This window comes from Anomaloglossus baeobatrachus, chromosome 1, assembly GCF_048569485.1.
Source record: "Anomaloglossus baeobatrachus isolate aAnoBae1 chromosome 1, aAnoBae1.hap1, whole genome shotgun sequence".
Lineage (NCBI taxonomy): Eukaryota > Metazoa > Chordata > Amphibia > Anura > Aromobatidae > Anomaloglossus > Anomaloglossus baeobatrachus.
In genome coordinates this window covers 943,224,404-943,247,687 of record NC_134353.1, presented here as the reverse complement: position 1 = coordinate 943,247,687, position 23,284 = coordinate 943,224,404, and the positions used below count along the sequence as shown (strand labels likewise).

General features: G+C 47.5%; 1 protein-coding gene across 1 annotated transcript in view; it reads left to right on the top strand.

Annotated features, from left to right (window-relative positions):
* Positions 1-15,483, top strand: part of RICTOR (RPTOR independent companion of MTOR complex 2) — a 161,622-nt gene extending 146,139 nt beyond the window's left edge. The window contains exons 13-19 of the mRNA XM_075330517.1: positions 1,502-1,679; positions 1,787-1,868; positions 2,280-2,498; positions 8,377-8,535; positions 11,719-11,842; positions 12,280-12,418; positions 15,014-15,483. Of these exons, the coding sequence (XP_075186632.1) occupies positions 1,502-1,679; positions 1,787-1,868; positions 2,280-2,498; positions 8,377-8,535; positions 11,719-11,842; positions 12,280-12,418; positions 15,014-15,088 (976 nt within the window). The 3' untranslated portion in view covers positions 15,089-15,483. The remainder of the gene's footprint in view (positions 1-1,501; positions 1,680-1,786; positions 1,869-2,279; positions 2,499-8,376; positions 8,536-11,718; positions 11,843-12,279; positions 12,419-15,013) is intronic.
* The last annotated feature ends 7,801 nt before the right edge of the window (positions 15,484-23,284 follow it).

Below are 23,284 nucleotides of genomic sequence, written 5' to 3'. Positions count from 1 at the left end.
ACACTATGGAGGGCAGTGTAGAGAGGAGGGCACACTATGGAGGGCACACTATGGAGGACAGTGTATAGAGGAGGGCACACTATGGAGGGCACACTATGGAGGGCACACTATGGAGGGCACACTATGGAGGGCACACTATGGAGGGCACACTATGGAGGGCACACTATGGAGGGCACACAATGGAGGGCACACAATGGAGGGCACACTATGGAGGGCACACTATGGAGGGCAGTGTAGAGAGGAGGGCACACTATGGAGGGCAGTGTAGAGAGGAGGGCACACTATGGAGGGCAGTGTAGAGAGGAGGGCACACTATGGAGGGCAGTGTAGAGAGGAGGGCACACTATGGAGGGCAGTGTAGAGAGGGGGGCACACTATGGAGGGCAGTGTAGAGAGGGGGGCACTATGGAGGGCAGTGTAGAGAGGAGGGCACACTATGGAGGGCAGTGTAGAGAGGAGGGCACACTATGGAGGGCAGTGTAGAGGAGGGCACACTATGGAGGGCACACTATGGAGGGCACACTATGGAGGGCAGTGTAGGAGAGGGGGGCACACTATGGAGGGCAGTATAGAGAGGAGGGCACACTATGGAGGGCAGTATAGAGAGGAGGGCACACTATGGAGGGCACTATAGAGAGGAGGGCACGCTATGGAGGGCAGTATAGAGAGGAGGGCACACTATGGAGGGCAGTATAGAGAGGAGGGCACACTATGGAGGGCAGTATAGAGAGGAGGGCACACTATGGAGGGCACACTATGGAGGGCACACTATGGAGGGCACACTATGGAGGGCACACTATGGAGGGCAGTGTAGAGAGGAGTATAAATCTCACTATGAGGGCACACTATGGAGGGCAGTGTAGAGAGGAGGGCACACTATGGAGGGCACACTATGGAGGACAGTGTATAGAGGAGGGCACACTATGGAGGGCACACTATGGAGGGCACACTATGGAGGGCAGTGTAGAGAGGAGGGCACACTATGGAGGGCAGTGTAGAGAGGAGGGCACACTATGGAGGGCAGTGTAGAGAGGAGGGCACACTATGGAGGGCAGTGTAGAGAGGGGGGCACACTATGGAGGGCAGTGTAGAGAGGAGGGCACACTATGGAGGGCAGTGTAGAGAGGAGGGCACACTATGGGGGGCACACTATGGAGGGCAGTGTAGAGGAGGGCACACTATGGAGGGCACACTATGGAGGGCACACTATGGAGGGCACACTATGGAGGGCACACTATGGAGGGCACACTATGGAGGGCACACTATGGAGGGCAGTGTAGGAGAGGGGGGCACACTATGGAGGGCAGTATAGAGAGGAGGGCACACTATGGAGGGCAGTATAGAGAGGAGGGCACACTATGGAGGGCACACTATGAAGGGCACACTATGGAGGGCAGTATAGAGAGGAGGGCACACTATGGAGGGCAGTGCAGGAGCTATTTGCTGCTGTATATGTGTCTCTCCCCTGTATTTCGGCTCACATGTGGCTCCCCCCCGGCAGGTTCATGAAGGCGCTCAGTTACGCTTCTCTGGATAAAGAAGACCTATTAAGTCCCATAACGCAGACCTCTCTGCAGCGCTCGTCGTCCGTCCGCTCCATGGTGTCCAACGCGGCGTACGGCAGCTCGGAGGACTACATCGGCCTGGCTCTGCCCCTGGATATAAACGACATGTTCCAGGTAAATGCCACGCTTCATGCCACGCTTCATGCCACGCTTCATGCTCCGCTTCTGCTGGATTCCCGGTGACATCCGCGGTGATGGGGGTTCTTTAATGATTTTTGCAGGTAAAGGAAACCCCTTACTTCCAAAAGATCGTGCCGACGAGCGACGACCGCACCTCTAAAGTGTTTGCTCCAGAAGTCGCAGGTACCGCAGGAGGTCTCTGGGCATCCCCCAGTATATTTCTGTTATTTAAAGGGATATTCTGATAAATGTCCGATAGATCTGGGTCGTATTTTAGGTGCAGAGGTGGTCGGAGATCCGAAAGATTGAATATATTGTCAAATTCCAAAAATTATTGGGGTTCCCCAACCCCTCCAGTTCAGTTCTTCTGGATTTCTCATAGAAGGCCATGTAGCGAGCGTGGCATGTGCAACCACCCTCCCCGAGGGCAGCGGCTGCGAGGTTTGGGTAACTGGCACTATGCAACCCCTTAGATGCCGCTGACTGTAGCATCCAAGCGGTTTCTCTGCTCTCGGCCATTACAGTGGAATCCCAGCTTTTCCTGTGATATGACGTCATGCCGTCCCCATGTTCCCCCGCCCCGGTCTTTTGCAGGTGTGACCGGATCCGGGGTGAAGAGTCCGTACCAGGCTTTGCGGCAGCAATTCAGTATTACAGAAATCATGAACTCCAGCCGCTCCGACGCCTCCCAGTTCCTGGAAAACATGGAGGACACGGGGCTGCAGGAGCACACGGACGACAACTGCCTGTACTGTGTGGGAATCCAGATCGTAGGGTGCAACGGCAGCCTCGCGAATGAGTACAGCCGGTTAGGTAGGTGTCACGGCACGGTCCGCTCCGGTAAGTCCCTGTGCCGAGATATAGACCTGGCCATATTATATGATGGTCACCGAAATTATCATTGAGTGGTGGTCACACATTAGAGGGGGTCTGTTTATATCCCAACCCCCTTTTAATCTGCAACTAGGAACTGATCGGGTCTGCAAAGACGCAAGTAGTCCTTATAGTCGGCTGCCCGAGCCTTTATGGACACCACCACTAAAGGGAATTGGTCAACAAAAAAAACATTTATTGTTTGTATCAGGTTTTATGACCATTTTTAGTTTTTTCATTATATTTTTTTTTTCTATAGCACAATCTTTAATAAAGGGGAATATGTCACCAGGTTTTTGCCACCTAATCTGAGAGCAGCAGAGATCCTTATTCCAGCGATGTGTCACTTACTGAGCTGCTTAGTGAAATTTTGATAATCTCCTGCTGATTAAACTGATTTTATCATTAGAGGACTATTTGGCATGCTGCAGGTAGTCCAGCATCTTCATGAGCTCTGTATAACTGCTAGAGAAAACAGTGATTTCATGAAAATGGCAGCAAACAGCCCAATAAGTGACACATCACTGGAATCAGGGTCTCTGTCTCTACATCATGCTGCTCTCAGGTGGGGGAGCAAAAACCTGGTGACTGATTCCCAATAAAAAGGAAAATTTTTGCAATTTTCACACCGGCCTCTTGGGCGTTTTAGACTTCCTGGTTTTTTTACGAATTTTTTCACGTACATTAGCCACAATGAACAGACTGATCTTTTATATTGAAGCATCTAAAGAGCGTGTGCAAAATTGATTGTGAAGGGAGGAGGAGCAGCTGCTGTGTTATGGCAATATTAATGGGTGGATCCTGTGTTTTCAGCAGTCTATAAAGGTGCCTATGATGATAATGGGTCTGCTGAAAACGCTTCCTGAAAAAAAAAAATAAACCTGAACTACAGGTCTAAAAAATCTCCAGTAACTACTGTGAAAATTGCAATTTTTTTTTTTTAAATGATTGTGAGAAAAATATATGTATCTCAGAAACCTGATATAAACGAAAGGTCCGTTTTCGATGACGCATTACCTTTAAGAATGAATGTGTCATTGCGTTATACATCATACATCTTCACACATTTTTCAACTTCACTTTTGTAACATCCGCTCGCTTTACAGCTCTTAATTATTATATTATTATAGTTTGTTACTGATCCGATAATCTCAGATTACTTCTCATTTTTGCATTTTTATTAAAACGTGAAGAGAAAAATAAAAATCATATATATATATATATATATATATATGTGTATATATGTATGTGTGTGTGTAATATATATGTGTATATATAATATAGAAACTTGTTTTATATTTATATATATATATATATATATATATATATATATATATATATATATATATATATATATATAATTACAGTGCTTTGCGAAAGTATTCAGCCCCCTTGAATTTTGCAGCCTTCTCTCACATTTCAGGCTTCAAGGAGGGGGGTTACAAAAACGCTGAATTTCAGGAAAGCAAAGTTTGATCAGCTTAGAGAAGACCTTCGCCAAATTGATTGGGACAATGTCCTCAAAAATGGGAGCACAGAAAATAAGTGGGAAATTTTTAAATCAGTATTAAACACCCACTGCGAGCGAGCCATACCATACAGAAATAAGAGGGCTAGGAACAGGAGAAAACCAATGTGGCTTAATAAGGATGTAAAAGGGGCAATGAATAATAAGAAAAAGGCATTTAAAAAGCTAAAACAAGAAGGCAGCGAGGAAGCATTAAAAATATATAGAGAAAAAAATAAAATGTGTAAAACACAAATATATTTAGCAAAAGTAGAAACTGAGAGACTCATTGCTAAGGAAAGCAAAACAAATCCCAAACTATTCTTTAATTATATAAACAGAAAAAAGATTAAAATTGATGGTGTTGGCCCTTTAAAGAATAATGAGGGTAAAATCATAGAAAGCGATGTGGGAAAAGCAAATGTTTTAAATACTTTTTTTCTCAACTGTGTTCACACAGGAAAAGCATATGCCAGGGGAAATGCAGAGTGATCATGTAAATGCCCCATTAAGTATGACCTGCCTAACCCAGGAAGAAGTGCAGAACCGACTTAGTAACATTAAAATTGACAAATCACCAGGCCCTGATGGCATTCACCCTCGGGTATTAAGGGAGTTAAGTAATGTGATAGACAGGCCTCTATTCCTTTTATTTAAAGACTCTATAGAAACTGGGTCTGTTCCACTGGATTGGCGGCTAGCAAATGTGGTACCAATATTCAAAAAAGGGTGCAAAAGGGAACCTGGAAACTATAGGCCGGTAAGCTTAACATCTGTTGTGGGTAAAATGTTTGAAGGGTTTTTAAGGGATACTATTATGGAATGTCTCAATGTTAATAACTGTTTAACTCCATATCAACATGGATTTATGAAGGATCGCTCCTGTCAAACTAACCTGATCAGCTTCTATGAGGATGTAAGCTCTCACATGGACCGAGGAGAATCATTGGATGTCATTTATCTCGACTTCGGTAAAGCATTTGACACTGTCCCACATAAAAGACTGCTAAGTAAAATGAGAAAGCTTGGGCTCGGGGAAAATGTGTGTAGATGGGTAGGTAGCTGGCTTAGTGGTAGAAAACAAAGAGTGGTTATTAATGGTGCATACTCAGATTGGGCCAGGGTTACTAGTGGGGTGCCACAGGGGTCTGTATTGGGGCCCCTACTATTTAATATATTTATTAATGATCTGGTGGATGGTTTACAGAGTAAAATATCAGTATTTGCAGATGATACAAAACTATGTAAGGTAGTTAACACAAAGGAGGACAGTTTGCAACTACAGATGGACTTGAGTAAATTGGAGAATTGGGCTGAAAAATGGCAAATGAGGTTTAACAGATAAGTGTAAGGTTCTGCACATGGGAAGGAGAAACAGATGCTACGATTACTTACTAAATGGGAAACTGCTGGGGAAATCAGACATGGAAAAAGACTTAGGCATCTTAGTGAATAAGAATCTAAATTGGAGTGCCCAGTGTCAGGCAGCAGCCACCAAAGCAAATAGGGTGATGGGATGCATTAGAAGAGGTCTGGGGGCCCGAGATGAAAACATCATTCTCCCTCTGTACAAATCACTAGTCAGACCACACTTGGAGTATTGTGTGCAATTTTGGGCGCCGGTGCTGAAGAAAGACATTACTGAACTTGAAAGGGTTCAGAGGCGGGCTACTAAAATAATAAATGGAGTGGGTGCATTACAATACACGGAAAGGTTATCAAAATTAGGTCTATTTACTCTAGAAAAGAGAAGACTTAGGGGAGACCTAATAAATATGTACAAGTATATCAGAGGGCCATATAGAGATCTCTCCCATGATCTGTTTGTACCAAGGACTATGACAAGAACAAGGGGGCATTCTTTTCGATTGGAGGAAAGAAAATTCCTACATCAGCATAGAAGAGGGTTCTTCACGGTAAGAGCAGTGAGGCTCTGGAACTCTCTTCCTGAGGAAGTGGTGATGGCCACTCACTGAATGAATTTAAGAGAGGAATGGATGCATTTCTTGTTAGCAAAAGTATAGAAGGTTATAAATAGCATAATCTTACAGGTAGATAGAAGAGCGACCTAGATTATTAGAGGAATGGGTGGGGCTGCAATACCAAGACAGGTTATTAAACTTGGGGTTAGTTAGGAAAAACAAAGGCTTAGGGGGATCTAATCACAATGTATAAATATATGAGGGGACAGTACAGAGACCTTTCCAAAGATCTCTTTACACCTAGGCCTGCGACTGGAACACGGGGGCATCCGCTACGTCTTGAGGAAAGAATGTTTAATCATAATCACAGACGAGGATTCTTTACTGTACGAGCAGTGAGACTATGGAACTCTCTGCCGCATGATGTTGTATTGAGGGATTCACAAGTAAAATTTAAGCAGAGCCTGATCGCATTAATTGAAAAATATAATATTACCAGTTATGTATATTGGATTTTATGACAGGGTGTTGATCCAGGGAACTAGTCTGATTGCCGTATGTGGAGTCAGGAAGGAATTTTTTTCCCCATTGGAGCTTATTTGACACATTGGGGTTTTTTTGCCTTCCTCTGGATCAACATGTTAGGCTACGGGTTGAACTAGATGGACTTAGAGTCTCCCTTCAACCTTAAAAACTATGAAACTATGAAACTAATGTTCTGGTGAAGAATCAACAACAAGTGACACAATTGTGAAGGAAATTTATTGCTTGTTTTGAACTTATAAAAAAATAAATAACTGACAATTGGGGCGTGCAATATTATTCATCCCCTTTCAGTTAATACTTTGTGGCACTCCCTTTTGCTGCGATTACAGCTGCAGTCTCTTGGGGGATGTCTCTATCAGTTTTGCACATGGAGAGGTGAAATTCTCGCCCATTCTTCCTTTGTAAACAGCTGGAGCTGAGTGAGGTTGGATGGAGGCGTTTGTGAACAGCAGATTTCAGCTCTTTCCACAGATTCTCGATTGGGTTCAGGTCTGGACTGTGACTTGGCCATTCTAACACCTGGATACGTTTATTTGTGAACCATTCCATTGTAGATTTTGCTTTACGTTTGGGATCATTGTCTTGTTGGAAGACAAATCTCCGTCCCAGTCTCAGGTCTTTTGCAGACTCCAACAGGTTTTCTTCAAGAATTGTCCTGTATTTGGCTCCATCCATCTTCCCATCAATTTTAACCATCTTCCCTGTCCCTGCTGAAGAAAAGCAGGCCAAACCATGATGCTGCCACCACCATGTTTGACAGTGGGGAAGGTGTGTTCAGGGTGATGAGCTGTGTTGCTGTTGCATATCGTTTGGCATTGTGCCCAAATAGTTTGATTTTGGTTTCATCTGAGCAGAGCACCTTCTTCCACATGTTTGGTGTCTCCAGGTGGCTTGTGGCAAACTTTACACGACACTTTTTATGGCTATCTTTGAGAAATGGCTTTCTTCTTGTCACTCTTCCATAAAGGCCAGATTTGTGCAGTGTATGACTGATTGTTGTCCTATGGACAGACTCTCCCACCTCAGCTGTAGATCTCTGCAGATCATCCAGAGTGATCATGGGCCTCTTGGCTGCATCTCTGATCAGTCTTCTCCTTGTGGGAGATGATAGTTTGGATGGACGGCCGGGTCTTGGTAGATTTGCAGTGGTATGATCCTCCTTCCATTTCAATATGATCGCTTACACAGTGCTCCTTGGGATCATTAAGGTTTTGGAAATCTTTTTGTAACCAAATCCGGCTTTAAACTTCTCCACAACAGTATCACGGACCTGCCTGTTGTGTTCCTTGGTCTTCTTGATTCTCTCTGCGCTTTACACAGAACCCTGAGACTATCACAGAGCAGGGGCATTTATACGGAGACTTGATTACACACAGGGGATTATATTTACCATCATCAGTCATTTAGGACAACATTGGATCATTCAGAGATCATCAATCAACTTCTGGAGTGAGTTTGCTGCACTGAAAGTAAAGGGGATGAATAATATTGCACGCCCCAATTTTCAGTTTATTATATATTAAAATTTAACATAAGCAATAAATTTTGTTCACCTTCACAATTGTGTCACTTGTTGTTGATTCTTCACCAGAACATTAACATTTTTATCTTTATGTTTGAAGCCTGAAATGTGGGAAAAGGTTGAAAAATATAAGGGGGCTGAATACTTTCGCAAAGCACTGTATATAAGACTACGGCAGAGTTGTGCTGGGGGTTCCCTGGTCCAGACATCATCTTTTTTATCTTTTTGGGTTTTTCAGTTGCTTTCTCGTCTTCCATGATTGTGTTTTCTCATCGTCCATCTCGCCCCTACTCAGCCTTTTACTCCAATGTTTATTCCCAGACTTTCCCGACATCCCATATTCTGACTGGTGTGCACATAGCATCCCCAATCATTTAGAGGTGGTGTCCCAATCTTCCAAGTATTCGGGAATTTCAGGGTGTAGTGATGCTGTGTCCCAGGGCTCTGCCGGCAGCACCAAGAGTACAGAGCTAGTGCTAGGTAAGTGGCCACATTATATCCATTGTCTTGTCAGGGGAATAATGTGGTGTGTTCACCGGCACCGTGTAACTGGATGTTCACTAGATTTATACAGTCACCACTAGAGGGAGCTCACTATATACAGATTTATACAGCCACCACTAGGGGGAGCTCACTACATACAGATTTATACAGTCACCACTAAGGGGAGCTCACTACATACAGATTTATACAGCCACCACTAGAGGGAACTCACTACATACAGATTTATACAGCCACCACTAGAGGGAGCTCACTACATACAGATTTATACAGTCACCACTAGAGGGAACTCACTACATACAGATTTATACAGCCACCACTAGAGGGAGCTCACTACATACAGATTTATACAGTCACAACTAGAGGGAGCTCACTACAAACAGATTTATACAGCCACCACTAGAGGGAGCTCATTACATACAGATTTATACAGACACCACTAGAGGGAGCTCACTACATACAGATTTATACAGTCACCACTAAGGGGAGCTCACTACATACAGATTTATACAGCCACCACTAGGGGGAGCTCACTACATACAGATTTATACAGTCACCACTAGAGGGAACTCACTACATACAGATTTATACAGCCACCACTAGAGGGAGCTCACTACATACAGATTTATACAGTCACCACTAGAGGGAGCTCACTACATACAGATTTATACAGCCACCACTAGAGGGAACTCACTACATACAGATTTATACAGCCACCACTAGAGGGAGCTCACTACATACAGATTTATACAGTCACCACTAGAGGGAACTCACTACATACAGATTTATACAGCCACCACTAGAGGGAGCTCACTACATACAGATTTATACAGTCACAACTAGAGGGAGCTCACTACAAACAGATTTATACAGCCACCACTAGAGGGAGCTCATTACATACAGATTTATACAGACACCACTAGAGGGAGCTCACTACATACAGATTTATACAGTCACCACTAAGGGGAGCTCACTACATACAGATTTATACAGTCACCACTAGAGGGAACTCACTACATACAGATTTATACAGCCACCACTAGAGGGAGCTCACTACATACAGATTTATACAGTCACAACTAGAGGGAGCTCACTACAAACAGATTTATACAGCCACCACTAGAGGGAGCTCATTACATACAGATTTATACAGACACCACTAGAGGGAGTTCACTACATACAGATTTATACAGCCACCACTAGGGGGAGCTCACTATATACAGATTTATACAGCCACCACTAGGGGGAGCTCACTACATACAGATTTATACAGTCACCACTAAGGGGAGCTCACTACATACAGATTTATACAGTCACCACTAGAAGTAGCTCACTACATACAGATTTATACAGTCACCACTAGGGGGAGCTCACTACATACAGATTTATACAGTCACCACTAGAGGGAGCACACTACATACAGATTTATACAGCCACCACTAGAGGGAGCTCACTACATACAGATTTATACAGACACCACTAGAGGAAGCTTACTACATACAGATTTATACAGTCACCACTAGAGGGAGCTCACTACGTACAGATTTATACAGACCCCACTAGAGGAAGCTTACTACATACAGATTTATACAGTCACCACTAGGGGGAGCTCACTACATACAGATTTATACAGTCACCACTAGAGGGAGCTCACTACATACAGATTTATACAGCCACCACTAGGGGAAGCTCACTACATACAGATTTATACAGTCACCACTAGAGGGAGCTCACTACGTACAGATTTATACAGACACCACTAGAGGGAGCTCACTACATATAGATTTATACAGTCACCACTAGGGGGAGCTCACTACATACAGATTTATACAGTCACCACTAGAGGGAGCTCACTACATACAGATTTATACAGCCACCACTAGAGGGAACTCTCTACATACAGATTTATACAGCCACCACTAGAGGGAGGTCACTACATACAGATTTATACAGCCACCACTAGAGGGAGGTCACTACATACAGATTTATACAGTCACCACTAGAGGGAGCTCACTACATACAGATTTATACAGCCACCACTAGAGGGAGCTCACTACATACAGATTTATACAGTCACCACTGGAGGGAGGTCACTACATACAGATTTATACAGCCACCACTAGAGGGGGCTCACTACATACAGATTTATACAGTCACCACTAGGGGGAGCTCACTACGTACAGATTTATACAGTCACCACTAGAGGGAGCTCACTACATACAGATTTATACAGCCACCACTAGAGGGAGCTCACTACATACAGATTTATACAGTCACCACTAGGGGGAGCTCACTACATACAGATTTATACAGCCACCACTAGGGGGAGCTCACTACGTACAGATTTATACAGTCACCACTAGAGGGAGCTCACTACGTACAGATTTATACAGTCACCACTAGAGGGAGCTCACTACGTACAGATTTATACAGTCACCACTAGGGGGAGCTCACTACGTACAGATTTATACAGTCGCCACTAGAGGGAGCTCACTACATACAGATTTATACAGTCACCACTAGGGGGAGCTCACTACATACAGATTTATACAGTCACCACTAGAGGGAGCTCACTACATACAGATTTATACAGCCACCACTAGAGGGAGCTCACTACGTACAGATTTATACAGCCACCACTAGGGGAAGCTCACTACATATAGATTTATACAGTCACCACTAGGGGGAGCTCACTACATACAGATTTATACAGTCACCACTAGAGGGAGCTCACTACATACAGATTTATACAGCCACCACTAGAGGGAGCTCACTACATACAGATTTATACAGTCACCACTAGGGGGAGCTCACTACATACAGATTTATACAGCCACCACTAGGGGGAGCTCACTACGTACAGATTTATACAGTCACCACTAGAGGGAGCTCACTACGTACAGATTTATACAGTCACCACTAGAGGGAGCTCACTACGTACAGATTTATACAGTCACCACTAGAGGGAGCTCACTACATACAGATTTATACAGTCACCACTAGGGGGAGCTCACTACATACAGATTTATACAGTCACCACTAGGGGGATCTCATTGTAGAACGGTTTATACGTTTGTTGAATTGTCTGAATTTGAAGTTGTAGTTTTTGGGAATGATGTGAGTCGCTGGAAACCAGATTAATTTTAGAATTTTTTTCCACAGGAGGAAAATCGATCCCGGAAGATACGCCTATGTGCCGGATATTGCTGCGGAAAGAAGTCTTAAGACTCGTCATCAATTTAAGCAGTTCTGTAGGAACAAAGGGTCACGAAAACGGACTCCTAACGTAAGTTATCATTACAGTATTGGGTATCGCGTGTGATAATGGGTATATAGTGCACGTGGGCACACACAAATTGGCCAAAGTGCCATAGTGCGTAATCTATATGGCTCTTTATGTATCCAGTGTATGTACGGACAGTATCGGGCACACACGGTGACTGCTGACCACTCGGATATCTGATAAGTGACCAGTGCAGATATAGACCTCAGATGTTCGGCTCCGTGTTTACCCTCGGAGCAGTCGGTGACTCTTGTGCATCGGTCATTGGACATGTATATTCATACAGATATGGGAAGATGTCGCTCGCAGGCCTCGATGCTGCTGTGACTATAGAGGAGCCGTCACACCGCGTTATCTGCACTCGTCTCCTGAGGCTTACCTCCTCCAGACCGTCCGGGACATCGCTGCATTCATTACTCTGTTTATTCCTTTTGTTCTAGAATTAAAGAGAAGTTTCCTCAAGCGTTTGATGACATTTGCCTCTACTCCGAGGTCTCCTACTTATTAGCACATTGCACGTTTCGCCTCCCGTCCCGGAGGTTTATTCAGGAGCTGTTCCAGGACGTGCAATTTCAGATTGTGAGTATGAGTATGGTTAGTTTTTGTGAGAAAAGATTCGGGACTGTATCTGGAATGTTTCCCCGTAGATACACTGGGGGTATGGGAATAGATGGCTTGGAGATTTCGGGAGCACTACCATGCTCAGGTGCTCAGTACTGGTAACTAGTGATGAGCGGGCACTACCATGCTCGGGTGCTCAGTACTGGTAACTAGTGATGAGCGGGCACTACCATGCTCGGGTGCTCAGTACTGGTAACTAGTGATGAGCGAGCACTACCATGCTCAGGTGCTCAGTACTGGTAACTAGTGATGAGCGGGCACTACCATGCTCGGGTGCTCAGTACTGGTAACTAGTGATGAGCGTGCACTACCATGCTCAGGTGCTCAGTACTTGTAACTAGTGATGAGCGGGCACTACCATGCTCGGGTGCTCAGTACTGGTAACTAGTGATGAGTGAGCACTACCATGCTCGGGTGCTCAGTACTGGTAACTAGTGATGAGTGAGCAATACCATGCTCAGGTGATCAGTACTGGTAACTAGTGATGAGTGGGCACTACCATGCTCAGGTGATCAGTACTGGTAACTAGTGATGAGCGGGCACTACCATGCTCAGATGCTCAGTACTCGTAACTAGTGATGAGTGGGCACTACCATGCTCAGGTGCTCAGTACTGGTAACTAGTGATGAGTGAGCACTACCATGCTCGGGTGCTCAGTACTGGTAACTAGTGATGAGTGAGCAATACCATGCTCAGGTGATCAGTACTGGTAACTAGTGATGAGCGGGCACTACCATGCTTGGGTGCTCAGTACTGGTAACTAGTGATGAGCGGGCACTACCATGCTCAGGTACTCAGTACTGGTAACTAGTGATGAGCGGGCACTACTATGCTCAGGTACTCAGTACTGGTAACTAGTGATGAGCGGGCACTACCATGCTCAGGTACTCAGTACTGGTAACTAGTGATGAGCGGGCACTACCATGCTCGGGTGCGCAGTACTCGTAACTAGTGATGAGCGGGCACTACCATGCTCAGGTGCTCAGTACTGGTAACTAGTGATGAGAGGGCACTACCATGCTCAGGTGCTCAGTACTGGTAACTAGTGATGAGAGGGCACTACCATGCTCGGGTGCTCAGTACTGGTAACTAGTGATGAGTGAGCACTACTATGCTCAGGTACTCAGTACTGGTAACTAGTGATGAGCGGGCACTACCATGCTCGGGTGCTCAGTACTGGTAACTAGTGATGAGTGGGCACTACCATGCTCGGGTACTCAGTACTGGTAACTAGTGATGAGCGGGCACTACTATGCTCAGGTACTCAGTACTGGTAACTAGTGATGAGCGGGCACTACTATGCTCAGGTGCTCAGTACTGGTAACTAGTGATGAGCGGGCACTACCATGCTCGGGTGCTCAGTACTCGTAACTAGTGATGAGCGGGCACTACCATGCTCCGGTGCTCAGTACTAGTAACTAGTGATGAGCGGGCACTACCATGCTCGGGTGCTCAGTACTAGTAACTAGTGATGAGCGGGCACTACCATGCTCGGGTGCTCAGTACTGGTAACTAGTGATGAGCAGGCACTACCATGCTCAGGTGCTCAGTACTGGTAACTAGTGATGAGAGGGCACTACCATGCTCAGGTGCTCAGTACTGGTAACTAGTGATGAGAGGGCACTACCATGCTCGGGTGCTCAGTACTGGTAACTAGTGATGAGTGAGCACTACTATGCTCAGGTACTCAGTACTGGTAACTAGTGATGAGCGGGCACTACCATGCTCGGGTGCTCAGTACTGGTAACTAGTGATGAGTGGGCACTACCATGCTCAGGTACTCAGTACTGGTAACTAGTGATGAGCGGGCACTACCATGCTCGGGTGCTCAGTACTGGTAACTAGTGATGAGTGGGCACTACCATGCTCAGGTGCTCAGTACTGGTAACTAGTGATGAGCGGACATTACCATGCTCGGGTGCTCAGTACTGGTAACTAGTGATGAGTGGGCACTACCATGCTCAGGTGCTCAGTACTGGTAACTAGTGATGAGTGGGCACTACCATGCTCGGGTGCTCAGTACTGGTAACTAGTGATGAGCGGGCACTACCATGCTCGGGTGCTCAGTACTGGTAACTAGTGATGAGTGGGCACTACCATGCTCGGGTACTCAGTACTGGTAACTAGTGATGAGTGGGCACTACCATGCTCGGGTGCTCAGTACTGGTAACTAGTGGTGAGCGGGCACTACCATGCTCTGGTGCTCAGTACTGGTAACTAGTGATGAGCGGGCACTACCATGCTCAGGTGCTCAGTACTGGTAACTAGTGATGAGCGGGCACTACCATGCTCGGGTACTCAGTACTGGTAACTAGTGATGAGCGGGCACTACCATGCTCAGGTGCTCAGTACTGGTAACTAGTGATGAGCGGGCACTACCATGCTCGGGTGCTCAGTACTGGTAACTAGTGATGAGTGGGCACTACCATGCTCAGGTGCTCAGTACTGGTAACTAGTGATGATCTTGCAGAGTAATGTGCAGACTTGTGTCCTGTTTTCATACATGTGTAGTGTTTTTGGTTCCTTTGTTACTTCCCCTCTTTTCTCCGGCAGATGCATGAAGAAGCGGAGGGTCTCCTCGCTGTTCCACCAAAGCAACCTGTACTTTGCACCGATGCAGAATCCTGACCATTGATTATATATATCTCTTTTTCTATATGACTTTGGACTGAAAGTTGTGGACTTTGCCCGGCTGAGCAGCTGACGATGGCAGGAGCACGTCCTCTCGTTCAGCGCTGACCGCCCAGCGCACGGTGAATGAAGAACCCTCTCGTTTTGTCGGTTTTTTTTTTTTCATTTTTATTTTTTTATTTGAGCGACATCAAATCTGGATTCATTATAAAACCAAACAAAGACTCCTCCTCTGTACGCAGCAAGCACTGACCGCCCCCCACACTGATTGTACATAGCCGGACGTCGGCGTCATGAGGCCTCGTACGTAGCCGGACGTCGGCGTCATGAGGCCTCGTACGTAGCCGGACGTCGGCGTCATGAGGCCTCGTACGTAGCCGGACGTCGGCGTCACGAGGCCTCGTACGTAGCCGGACGTCGGCGTCACGAGGCCTCGTACGTAGCCGGACGTCGGCGTCACGAGGCCTCGTACGTAGCCGGACGTCGGCGTCACGAGGCCTCGTACGTAGCCGGACGTCGGCGTCACGAGGCCTCGTACGTAGCCGGACGTCGGCGTCACGAGGCCTCGTACGTAGCCGGACGTCGGCGTCACGAGGCCTCGTACGTAGCCGGACGTCGGCGTCACGAGGCCTCGTACGTAGCCGGACGTCGGCGTCACGAGGCCTCGTACGTAGCCGGACGTCGGCGTCACGAGGCCTCGTACGTAGCCGGACGTCGGCGTCACGAGGCCTCGTACGTAGCCGGACGTCGGCGTCACGAGGCCTCGTACGTAGCCGGACGTCGGCGTCACGAGGCCTCGTACGTAGCCGGACGTCGGCGTCACGAGGCCTCGTACGTAGCCGGACGTCGGCGTCACGAGGCCTCGTACGTAGCCGGACGTCGGCGTCACGAGGCCTCGTACGTAGCCGGACGTCGGCGTGACGAGGCCTCGTACGTAGCCGGACGTCGGCGTCACGAGGCCTCGTACGTAGCCGGACGTCGGCGTCACGAGGCCTCGTACGTAGCCGGACGTCGGCGTGACGAGGCCTCGTACGTAGCCGGACGTCGGCGTGACGAGGCCTCGTACGTAGCCGGACGTCGGCGTGACGAGGCCTCGTACGTAGCCGGACGTCGGCGTGACGAGGCCTCGTACGTAGCCGGACGTCGGCGTGACGAGGCCTCGTACGTAGCCGGACGTCGGCGTGACGAGGCCTCGTACGTAGCCGGACGTCGGCGTCATGAGGCCTCGTACGTAGCCTGACGTCGGCGTCATGAGGCCTCACACATGGACCTTGTTACTGATTTCTCCGCACGACACCTCTGGGAGCAAAGACCCTGTCAAAACACTACGTGAGCGGGGGATGGAAAAGTTTTTTGTTTTTTTTTTTTTTTCCTAAATATGGACCAGGAGCAACTAAACATCTAAAAGTGTGGGTTCACTTACTTGAAGGCAAAACATAACCCCTTTTTGAGGATACGCCAATCTGAAGGGTCGTCCTCATCTAGGTAGGGTAGAGGAAGGGGTTGTGATTTTCCAGTTTGGACCATAAAGGGGGAGGCGCCTGACTACAGAATGACACCGTAGTCAGGGGGTGAACATGAATATACCGTATTTTTTGGTTTTATAAAACGCACTTTTCCTCCCAAAAATTTGGAAAGACAATGAGGGGTACGTCTTAAAATCTGAATATAGCTTACCGGGAGGTAAAGAATTGGCACGGGGGGCTGTATGTGCTGGCGGTCGGGCACCTCTCTGTGCGGGCGCCTCTCTCTGCGGGCAGTTGAGTGCCTCTCTGTGCGGGTGCCTCTCTGTGCGGGTGCCTCTCTGTGCGGGTGCCTCTCTGTGCGGGTGCCTCTCTGTGCGGGTGCCTCTCTGTGCGGGTGCCTCTCTGTGCGGGTGCCTCTCTGTGCGGGTGCCTCTCTGTGCGGGTGCCTCTCTGTGCGGGCGCCTCTCTGTGCGGGCGCCTCTCTGTGCGGGCGCCTCTCTGTGCGGGCGCCTCTTTATGTGGGCGGTTGGGCGCCTCTCTGTGTGGGCGGTTGAGTGCGCGTCTGTGCGGGTTAGCTGGCGGGCGGCTGCCTCTCTGTGCGGGCTGGCTGCGGTGGCTGTGCTGGCAACGGAAGCTGCGGTGGCTCTGCGGCGGGTGTCCCAGATGCTCTGGCTTCAAATGATGGCGCCCGGAGTCAGCGCTTGTGTAGATGGAGCTCTTGAAGCCCGGACCACTGACAGAGCATCTGGGACACCGGTCTGCTCCACACAATTTCTTCTGCCAGCACAGACCCCACCACCACGCCCCTGCCTCCTGTGACTCCACTCCAGCACCACTGCCACCCCGCTCTGGTAAGACAACACCGGAGTATAAGAGAAGCCCCATTTTTTTTATTTATTTTTTTTTTAACGTTTTTCTTAGCTCTAAATTCTAAAGTGCGTCTTATAAAATGAAAAATACGGTAATGGGTAACATTATACAGAAGTTCTCTTAAAGGGATATTTCCTCCATTAAAAGTGACCGCCCTGTATAGAGAGAGGGGATAATTTACTGAACACGAGGACCCCCAGAGAATCGAGACAGAGAAAGCGGAGCACTGCGCTCACCATAAAGGCCCAGGAGGTGACGGGGGTCTCAGTAGTAGGAAATACCCCTTTTAATCCGGCAGGAAGCAATCAAGCAGTATTTTCAGAAATCCGATGGCTCCTCCACCCTTGCCACTATTTTTTCTTTTCTTTAAAGAGCGTCCATTAATCCAGAATATCAGACTAAAGGAATGTTACGATTTCCATATATATATACATATAATATATATATTATAATATAATATATATTTATATATTATATATATATGTATATTTGTGTATATATATATATATATATATATATATATATATATATATATATATATATATATATATATACACACACCTATATACATACATATATATATGTATACATATATATATATTATATATGTATATTTGTATATATATATGTATATTTGTATATATATATATGTATATGTATATTTATATATATATATATATATATATATATATATATATATATATATGTATGTATGTATTTTTGTATATATATATATATATATATATATATATATAATGTATGTATATTTGTATATATATTTGTCTGCTCTGTTCCTCTGCCGTCTTGAGACTTGCAGCCGTCTTAAAGCCATTCCCCAGCATTCCCGCCTCGATACATTTCACTGCAAACTTGTAGGTCACGGGAAGCAAAGCAAGAAAATCCGCCATTTTTTGCACATTCCGCGAGAAGACAAAGAAAAAGACAATCTGTATCAGTTTGTTTTTTTTGTTTTTTTTATTTTGTTTTTCTATTTATCACGTCAGGACATAAAACTGCTAGAAGAATACTGGAGAAGCCAGGAGAATATTCTAGCACCAAACCCGCGTCTGTTTTGTGTTTTTTATTTTTTGTTTGTTTGTTTTTTTTTTATAATATTTCCTTTATTTAATGCCAGTGTTCTTTGGAAATAGATTTGCACAAGTTTCATACAATGGAGTCGGTCGGAAGAGGCCGGCTGCTGCGATTACGTGCACCTTTTCTGGTTTAGTTTTCTTTAATTCTTTTTTTTCTTGTTTATACATATCTGTCTCAATCCGGATAGAAATGTTTAAAAAAAAAACAAAAGACGAAAAAAAAAAATTTTTTTTTTTTTTGGGAAACTTTTTGCTGCCAGATTTCTTTTAACCATTTGCAGCGCAAAGTGTTTTGAGGGATGTCTGGCAGCCGAAGGGTGAAGATATGCAAATATGTATATAATTCGCATGGATACGTTCACTACATGGCGTGTATGTAAACTCTCACATTTTATCATGTGGAATGGCTCGAGTGTATGTATGTATCATCCAGCTGGACTGTTAGAAATCTGCGCAAATGATGAGTCAAGTGTGAAAATGAACGGTGTAAATCTTCATCACAGAAAAAAAAATGTCCTATTTGCTTACCGGAAATCAGAGGTTGGCATTCACGATGATATTGAAAAACTTTGTTTCCATGTGCGAAACAATGTATAAAATGCAATTAAAATTGTACAATAATTGAAAAAAAAAACGATCTGGTGTGTTCTCTCTGCGAACGTTCTAAAATGTTGGCAAAAACTCATGTTATTGTTTTTACCGATTAACTTGTCAACTTTGTTGTATAGACTGGGACACAATGAGCAGTCATCTCACTTTGTTGTATAGACTGGGACACAATGAGCAGAGTCATCTCACTTTGTTGTATAGACTGGGACACAATGAGCAGAGTCGTCTCACTTTGTTGTATAGCCTGGGACACAATGAGCAGAGTCCTCTCACTTTGTTGTATAGACTGGGACACAATGAGCAGAGTCATCTCACTTTGTTGTATAGACTGGGACACAATGAGCAGAGTCATCTCATTATCATAGAGTATTTCTTTGTCGCTCCTAATTGGGAGACCCAGACAATTGGGTGTATAGCTACTGCCTCCGGAGGCCACACAAAGCATTACACTAAAAAGTGTAAGGCCCCTCCCCTTCTGGCTATACACCCCCCGTGGGATCACGGGCTGCTCAGTTTTCAAGCTTTGTGCGAAGGAGGCACACATCCATGCAATAGCTCCACTGTTTAGTCAGCAGTAGCTGCTGACTATGTCGGATGGAACAAAAGTGGGCCCATATGGGGCCCCCAGCATGCTCCCTTCTCACCCCACTTGCGGTTTGTAAGGTTGAGGTACCTATTGCTGGTACGGAGGCTGGAGCCCACATGCTGTTTTCCTTCCCCATCCCCCCTCAGGGCTCTGGGTGAAGTGGGATCTTACTGGTCTCCAGGCACTGAGACCGGGCTCCATCCACAGACCCAGAGAACCTGCTGGATTTGGAGCTGGGTATCCTCAGGGACAGGGCCCTGCGACATTAAGGTACTCTGTGTCCCCGTACACATCGCGCACACACGCACCAGCATTGCTGGGAGTGTTAGTGCGCCGGGGACAACAGCGCGGAGCGCTTGTGCTATTATTCACTGCAGCTTTGCTGAGTGAATTTATGTATTGGGAACTGCCGCGCCGGCCGCTGCTGGGTGTTTTACACTGTGGCGCGGCTGGGACTTGTGGTGCGCCGGGGACTTCCGCGCCGGCCGTGCACATAGGACGGCCGCGCTTATTACTCGAGTCCCCGGCTTTGCGGCCTAGTTTTCCTTTCGTTCCCGCCCCCAGCCCTGCCAGTCAGGGAAGGGGCGGGACGCTGTACAGTAAGTCAGCGCAGGGAGCTGGAGTCTGCTTTGCATTCTCCAGCCCCCTTCACTAGACTCAGTGGGACGCCGGGTTCCCGCTCTTGTCTCGGGCACTCCCTCGGCCCGCCCCTCTTCTCTGGACGCCGGCAGCCATTCCGGCACGCAGAGCGGGAAAACGGAGACAAGCGCTGAGCTAGCAGTCACAGGAGGCGCCTGTGAGGTAAATCCGGAGATATGACGATAAATCATGATATTCAAGTTATGTCAGGAAGCCCTCTCCTGGTGTCACCCCCCCTTTCCTTCACACAACTTGTTTAGCGACCCATCCCATGGCCATCTCCTGTGATATGGAAATTAGGTGATGTGGGAACAAAGGACACAGGATGACTCCCTGCCGTCACCCTGTAACAAGAGTTGTATCTCATTATAAGGCTCTGGAACTAGCCAGACAGAACGACTCCAGTAAAAAATGGTTCATATCTCGCAAGCCATATTTCCGATAAATACGGCAACCATAAAAATGGTGTTTTCGCATGCGGACGATGCTGGCACACCTTTTTTATGGGAGCGGGAGCTTGGGAAATACCCCAGGCGTGATATCAGCCAATGTGGAACTAGTAGACAAGTCATGAAACCTCTCATTCTGTAGCTAAATTCATAACTGTCACAATGAGAGCATTGGCGTCCGCCTACGACGCTCCCAGGCCAAGTTATGGCCATATTCCATGTTGTGGATTTTGTCCATAACTCCAGCCAGGGGTGGAGCAGTGCTCCCTCTGAGGTCACTAAGGTAGGAGGGGACCTGGATTTGTCCAGGTTGATAACCCTACTTCGGCCATTTTCCAGTGTTCTTTCGCTGGGGGTCACGTGCAGGAAACATCTGTGGGAGTTCCTAGAAACCTGGTCTACAGCGCCCCCCTGTGGCCAGACGCACAAGGTAACTGATTGAATTGCATACCTGTTTGTAAACCATGCTTTATCTGTAACTGTACTCTGACATATGTATATTCTGTAGATTCCCTATTGTATATATTGTAGTTTCTAGTGTGCTTTAGGCTGATTAAATTATATAATTAATCTTGGGCTGTTCTGTTATCTCGATCTTGAATCCCACGTCTGTGTGTTCGGCTAATAGTTACCGTGAAGCGGTTGGTGGCAGCGAGTTGTGCCAAGGATTATTGTGGGGAGGCCAGTGAGATTCGGGAAGATATTATATATTCCGCCCGCGGAGGTCGGGGGAATATATACCCTACTCTCACCGGGGACCCTTCAATAATCGGCATAAGTAGTATAGCGGCCTCCTTGCTTATTGTCGGGCAATTCCATAATTGGCCTGACTATAAGAGGGGCGCTAGAGAGCGCGTCACGTGCTCTGTCTGTCGGTCGGGAGGTATAAAGGAGGGGTGACCCCACTTGTTACCCCCCGATTGTGACGTACTGGTAGCCAGCGCGGGGGATTTCTGAGTGACCCCCCCGGTGGTTTGTGACATATTGGTGGCATAGCGGTGGGATCGAGATAATAGTGTGTGTGAGTGTGAGACCCATACTCCCAGACACTAAAGACTGCCTGCAGCAGCTGTGGCTGCTGGGGTCTTCAGACCAGCTCAACACTAGAGTGTCAGAGTGCAGATACTGTAAGGTGTGTGGAGGCATCAGGTGTCAGTTCTGTGTCAGTGACCAAAAGTCTGCAAGAATGGCTGATGGCACCAGGAGCAGAGCTATGCAACTGGCCAATGCTAAGGCAGGAGCCGAAGAGAGGGAGGACGGTGCTGTGGACAGTAATGAGGAGGTTGCCCACGAGTCCTCCAGGAGCTCGACGCCAGAAAACAGCTCTGCAGAGGACATTGCACAACCTAGCAATTATGGACAAGATGAGGAGCAGCTCACCCAAGGGTCCTCAACGAGCCAGATGCCAGCCCTCCGCTCTGCAATGGACAGTGAAGCACCAGGCTCCGCAGCGGGCCGCAGATCACCACGTGCCATTCCACCGAGCCTGGGAGGCTCGGATAGCCTTCTTCAAATGGCTATGGCCCTTCTCCAGGCTGGAGACCAGAAGGGCTACAAGGAACTCCTGGCAGAGCGCAGGGCAGAGCGGCAAGCAGCGCGTGAAGAGCGCCAGGCAGAGCGTGAGGCTGCGGAGCGACAGGCAGACCGTGACTACCAGCTGCATCTAGCCAAGCTCCAGCCCTCATCAGCCACACGTGACCTTCAAGACACCAAACTTCCAAAGGTCCGTGTTGAGGACTTCCCAGTGCTGGAGAAGGATGGAGACTTGGACTCTTTCTTGACTGCTTTTGAACGGACTTGCTTGCAGCACCATCTGGACAAGGACCAGTGGGCCAAATACCTGACCCCCCGTTTAAGGGGTAAGGCCCTGGAAATCCTTGGGGACTTGCCTGCTGAGGCAGATCAGGGCTACGACACCATCAAGCGGGCCCTGATCCAACAGTTCAACCTCACTCCGGAGTCCTACCGCAAGAAGTTCCGGACCCTGCAGAAGGGACCAAAGGACTCCTGGGCTGACCACCGGCGGGCACTTGCCCGAGCTGCCGACCACTGGACCCAAGGCCTGCAGCTTTCCACCGGACCAGAGATCCTGGACTTGGCCATCACGGAGCAACTCTTGTGGAACTGCCCTGAGGATCTCCGCCAGTTCATCCGAGACCAGAAGCCAAAGGGGTCCACGGCTACAGCTGCCCTGGCCGATGACTACACCAACAATCGGGCTCCTGAAGCCAGGAGAGCAGCCACCAGCAGCACCTGGAGAGGGGGTAAGATGAACTCTGCGACTGCCCCACCTGCCCCTAGACTGCAGGGGGTGTCCCCCTCAACTCCCCTCTCCAGGCCCGTGGCAGAACCAAGACGGTGCCACCAGTGCAACCTACCTGAACACTTCAAGGCCTTGTGCCCTCAGCGTCCCAAGGCCCCGGCTCCGTCCCCGTCCCAAGGGCCGCCCAAGGTGTATTGTGTGGGTGGGGGTGGTGGTA